The sequence below is a fragment of the Pan paniscus genome, chromosome 14, assembly GCF_029289425.2.
Source record: "Pan paniscus chromosome 14, NHGRI_mPanPan1-v2.0_pri, whole genome shotgun sequence".
NCBI classification, from domain to species: domain Eukaryota; kingdom Metazoa; phylum Chordata; class Mammalia; order Primates; family Hominidae; genus Pan; species Pan paniscus.
The window spans coordinates 24,306,240-24,311,988 of NC_073263.2; the positions used below are offsets into that span (position 1 = coordinate 24,306,240).

At 44.9% G+C, this 5,749-nt stretch overlaps 1 protein-coding gene across 2 annotated transcripts in view; it reads left to right on the forward strand.

Moving 5' to 3' along the window:
* Positions 1 to 2,645, forward strand: part of ATP12A (ATPase H+/K+ transporting non-gastric alpha2 subunit) — a 32,045-nt gene extending 29,400 nt beyond the window's left edge. For both annotated transcript variants that reach the window (XM_057299641.2, XM_003812610.6), the window contains exons 20-23: positions 632 to 765; positions 964 to 1,065; positions 1,490 to 1,581; positions 1,666 to 2,645. In XM_057299641.2, the coding sequence (XP_057155624.2) occupies positions 632 to 765; positions 964 to 1,065; positions 1,490 to 1,581; positions 1,666 to 1,694 (357 nt within the window). In that variant the 3' untranslated portion in view covers positions 1,695 to 2,645. The remainder of the gene's footprint in view (positions 1 to 631; positions 766 to 963; positions 1,066 to 1,489; positions 1,582 to 1,665) is intronic.
* Positions 2,646 to 5,749: the final 3,104 nt, after the last annotated feature.

The window sequence follows — 5,749 nt, forward strand, 5'->3', positions numbered from 1 at the left end:
GTGAGTGGCGGGAGCCCTGCTGCAGAGTCCACCTGATTCTCTCCATGCTCATTGCCCTGCGCAGACTTACATAGAACCTCCATGTCCCTGAACAGCCTGGGAAAGCTTCAATTAATAGGGCTCAGGGCCCCCTTGCTGACACGTGTTTGGCCTTTGCCAGGTCTCATGGCACAGCCTCCTGTCTTGGGCTAGATGCCAAGAGGTCCCTTTTTTTACTTTAGCTTTGCCATTGGTATAGAAGAGTGACCAGCCCAGCCACACCCACAGTGGGGCCAAATAAATTTACATCTTTCAGGCCGGGTGCAGTGGCTAATGCCTGTAATCCCAGCACTTTGGGAGGCTGAGGAGGGAGAATCACTTGAGCCCAGGAGTTTGAGACCAGCCTGGCCAACACAGTGAGACCCTGCCTGTGTTAGAAATAATAGTAATGATAATTTTTTTAAAAATTAACATTTTTCTCTACTCAGCTGGTTCAAGAAAGAAAAATGTTTCTTTCCAAACACTAGAAGGTGATCCATTCTCAGTCCGGGTGAGGTGTGGAAAGAACATGAAGCTTTAGAGAACTGCATTGGAATTTCCTAGAAGTTTTCCTTTAGGCCTCAAGGTCTCTTCCTTCTCTGCCCATTAACAGACAAGGTACCAGAGGGAATACCTAGAATGGACGGGCTACACGGCTTTCTTTGTTGGCATCCTAGTCCAGCAAATAGCAGATCTGATCATCAGGAAAACCCGGAGGAATTCCATCTTCCAGCAGGGTCTCTTCAGGTACTGCCTGTGCCCGGCCTCCTGGGGCAGCCCTGGGCCTGCCGTGCAAGGATGATGATGATTTGTTTTTCACAAGACTGAGTTCTGGCCACACTTGTAACCCCAGAGGCATTGACTTTTCTGGTGGCATGGTCTGCTGGGTGTATGATCATGAAGCCACAAGAATCCCAAGTCTGTCTGCTTTTGTGTGTCTTGCAGAAATAAAGTCATCTGGGTGGGGATCACCTCACAGATCCTCATTGGTCTGATCCTCTCCTATGGCCTCGGAAGTGTCACAGCCTTGAGTTTCACCATGCTTAGGTGAGTTCACCCTCAACAGCACGGAGGAAAGAGCCAGCCTCTGCTTTGAGCTGTCGCAGCCTAAATAAACCTGAGGATTCCCAGGGTTCTTCCCCAAGTCTTTCAAAAGACGTCAAACTGATCCCATGCTCTATGAGCCCAAAGCTTTGATCTGCATTTTCCAGAAGTGGAAATGGGTTTTCTAGACCTCACCAACCCGCCTTCATCCTCATCCAACAGGTTGCTTCAAAGGCAGACATTGCTTCTAGCAGTCACAGTGCAGCTTAAACAAGGAGCTTTCCACCTTTATTTTGTGGGACCTCGTGAATTTGTCGTTCTTTGCAGTAAAGCAAGACAAATGAACGAGAAGCCCCATTCCCACTGGGCAGGGTTGGGCTATCCCTGTGGATGAGTCAGGGTTCACTTTCCATCCCTTTGCTTCCAGGGCTCAGTACTGGTTTGTGGCTGTGCCGCACGCCATCCTGATCTGGGTGTATGATGAGGTGCGGAAGCTCTTCATCAGGCTCTACCCTGGAAGTGAGTAGCCTATGATTTTAGAGGCTCTGTTTACCCACTTCAACAGACTCTCCATTTCTGATGTACTTTTTTCTACCTCTACAGGCTGGTGGGATAAGAACATGTATTATTAAGACCACCTCACTTCCTATGTCTCTCAGCAGCACGTTGGGGCACACTTGTTCATCTTCTGACCGTTTGCTGGGCTATTCCCCTGCAGTGCAGACATCGTCAAAATTCATACAAGAGGAAATTTTCATGCAGAAAGCTGTATGCAGGATGCTCACTGATGTTTTGCACTTTAAAACTGAAATTCAACTCTTTAAATAGGATTTTCTTTTCTATCTCCATCTCCTCATTAAAAAAATACGTACATTTCGAGGTAATGGTATAGGGAAGAATGTGTTTATATGTATTTGAAACTCCTTGATGTTAATAGTCTTGTGTAACCCAGGCATCTACTGGGGCCTGCCTTAAGCTCTAGCTAGGATTGCTCAGAACTCCTTTCCACACCCTATTAAAGGCCCCATGACCTCCCTAAGATTTCTGCAGATCCCCTGAGAAGGTATGTTTTCGTGGTCTCCTTGCTCGAAAAAGGCCAACTCACCCGAGGGTCTGCAGGAGATGGAAGTGGCGGCAGGTTTACATCACAGCAGCACGCATGACCTCAGCTTTGACTTGTTTAACTCTGAGACGTCCTTCTTGAAGGCCCTTGCCACAGTTTCCCTGGCCACGCCACCCCATCCCACCTCTGGTCATCTCCCCAGCCCTTTATGCCCTGTCGCCCTCCACCCCTACATCAGCTCCTCCAAAACTGAGCTCCCAGTTCATTTTGCATATCCTAACTCAAAATGCTCAGCTAATCCAAGGGGGCTTTCTTTACCAGGATTCAACCCTAGTAGAGAGCTGTTATGGTTTCAATAGTCATATTTATTTCTTGTAAAACAGTTGCCAGGTGCTCTCCAGCAATAACGTTTTGTCAGTCATGTTTCATGTTCTAACTTAGGTGTATTCATGTGTGACACTTCCATGTTGACAGGCCCGGAAAGGCCTCATTTTTAACTAAAAGATGTTTTATAAACCCAGGTTTAATTGTGGTGTTCTAATTGGTTCACATTTTTCTAGAATGAAGAGCATGGGACAAAAAAATAAGATATGATTTCCTATTTTCTTTTCGTTGCTCCTTCTGGTCATTTTACTTATCTGTGGAAGATCTGGAAATGTAGGATTTTTCTTTCAAACTCTTCCTCATGACCCCAGGGCTCCAGCCGGGGCCTCTGATGTGCCCTCGATTCTTGGTCGGACGCCTGTGGGAGGGCCCGTCTTTCTGCAGCAGCACTCGAGAGAAGGGTTCTACAGCCTTTCCATCAACTGCACACCTCGCACTAACTCATTTGACAGAACCTGAGAATTATGTTTGGTTAAGCTTTCCTCATCTAGTGGCCTGCCCCGTCACCTCTCTCCATTACAGTCTCACTCGGGGGCATCTGGGGCTGATGGCTCTAGGTTGGCATCTCCTGGACAGGAAAAGGCAGCCTTAGAGTCACCATGCTCTTGGGGTCACATGTAGGAGCAGGAAAGAGGGAAGGAGACTATCCTTGTAACTCTATGTATATAGATTCCAGTGCATATTGTGTGCAGCCATTGTAAGCTAAAATAATGTTGCTGTCCTCAGGAGATTTGTAATCTATGTTCGGCCACAATTATCATTGGACTAATCTATCAGTAGTTCCAGTGAACTGCAAACACTTCCCAGAGTGGTTTGGGCAGTGTGGTCATGGCTTTCTCGTTCCAGTCTCGACAAGGCAGCTAATGCTTTCTAGACTTCAGCTAAGAATAACTTGACCTTACTTACTCTTTCCTGACAGGCTGCCTGAGTGCTCATGGCTGCAATGCTTGGCAGCTCTTGGTCCTGCCAATGCCAGCAGAACAAGGCCATCAATTTAGCACAAAGCTGCAAGGTTTAACTTGGGGTTGGATTAGGGTTGAAAGAAGTTAACTTGGAATTAGAAGCCTCTTCATAGCAGGAACTATGTATGAAATAACGTTCCTATTTGTGCTTATTTACTCTTGCAAAAAGTTGACACTCAAATATTTATAAAATTAACAAATAACTAACTTAAGAAATCCCAGAAAAGACACTAGCATTATTGAGTAGCTTTATTAAGTTGTAGACAGAAAAAGGCAATAAAATCCATTTCAGAGGGTGTTTTTGGAAGGACTATTTAATTGACCCTCTGAAGCCTAGATGTCTTTTATTATAGGAAAAAAAAATGTCAATTTAAATCTAATTGATGTGGTAGAGTATCTCAGAGACATAAACATGAGGCTGAATTCCTAGAGTCTTTGCTTTTTAAAACAATCTAATTTATTCTGATTATAAAATTGCAGCTCTAAATGAGCTATTTTCTTAAATAGAAAATTTAGAATAAATGAGATTAAAAAGTAAATTAAAATCACCCTGAATCTCACTATGTAGTCATATACCTAAATGAAAGAGTAATCATTTCTTTGGAGTTTTTCCACACATATATTTATTTTTAGGTAAAATTAAATAAAGTTTTCAATTCTGCCTTTTTTATTTAACATCAAAAACATGGTGTTAATGACTGCACAGTATTGTAGATTGAGAGTGCTTTCGCTAACTATATCTGCACGGTGAGATAGCTCATTAATGTCCTACTAGGCATCTTTCTCAAAAAGGCTGCATCTTATCCTCATTATTGTACCACACATCTCCATTTTATAGAAGATTCCTCAAATTGGAATCAAGGCATTCAGAGCATTCCTAAGGCTCTGGCCACACATTGCCTAATTTATCTTTAGATAAGCTGTATCAGTTTACACCCCCACCAGCAATAGAAAAAGAATATTTATCTTGCCTATCATTAAGATGTGAATGCTCAGTCAACCAAAGAGCTTTCCATAATTCGACAAAGATGTAGGAAGTGCTCCTGCATGGCTTGAGAACACAGCCCAGAACAAGATAGAGCATGGAGCCAGTACACCAGTAGAGGGGTGAAAGGAAAATACAAATTGTGATAAGGTCTTGAAAAGGCATAATGGGGCTTAGATAATCAGGTGGCAGGATCGAGGGCGGTCAGCTAAGTCCTTTTAAATAGGGTAGTCAGAAAAGTCCTTTTTGTTGTTGTTGTTGAGAGGAAGTCTCACACTCTCGCCCAGGCTGGAGTGCAGTGGCACAATCTCGGCTCACTGCAACCTCCGCCTCCTGGATTCAAGTGATTCTTCAGCCTCGGCCTCCCCAGTAGCTGGGACTACAGGCACCCACCACCACACTGGGCTAATTTTTGTATTTTTAGTAGAGATGGGGTTTCACCATGTTAGCCAGGCTGCTCTTGAACTCCTGACCTCAGGTGATCCATCTACCTCGGCCTCTCAAAGTGCTGAGATTATAGGCGTGAGCCACCATGCCCGGCCTAGCAAAGTCCTTTTTGAGGAGATGAATGCAAAGAAGCAGACAGAATGACAGGAAGAGGGAACAGCATGAGCAAAAGCTCTGAGAGGTCAGAGGGGCCTAGCAGGAACACACAGCCAGGGAAGACCTTGAACAGGGAACTGGAGGGACAGGCAAGAATCTCACCCTAGAGGGGTTCAGAGACCAAATGAAGGAGGTTGCATTTAATTTCAAAACAAGCTATTAGGCCCAGTGCAGTGGCTCACACCTTTAATCTCAGCACTTTGGGAGGCTGAGGCAGGAGAATCACTTGAGACCAGGAGTTTGAGACCAGCCTGGGCAACGTAGGGAGACCCCATCTCTACAAAAACGAATAAACAAGCTATTGAAGACAATTAATAAAAGAGGTGACCTGATCCAGTTGACATGTTCAGATCACTTTGGCTTCTGTGTAGAGGATGGGAGGCAGACCAGGCTGTGGTAACTGGTGTGAGTGTATCTTCAACGGAATACACAGACTCAATGGAGGAGTTTCTTAAGGGGGGTTGCCTCTAGGTGACTCGAGACATAAATGTTCAACTCAGGCTCCTAGAAAGGCTCACAACTGCCCTGACTGCCCACCTCACAATCAAGATAGAGACAGGAGATGCTCAAGCAGGTGTCATCTCGCCAGGAGTCTAGAACAAGATACATGTCTCAAAGTACATGGCTGCACTCCTTAAGAGCCTGGACAGGTGCATCTGACTCTACAAAGATCATGAGTTCTCCACATTT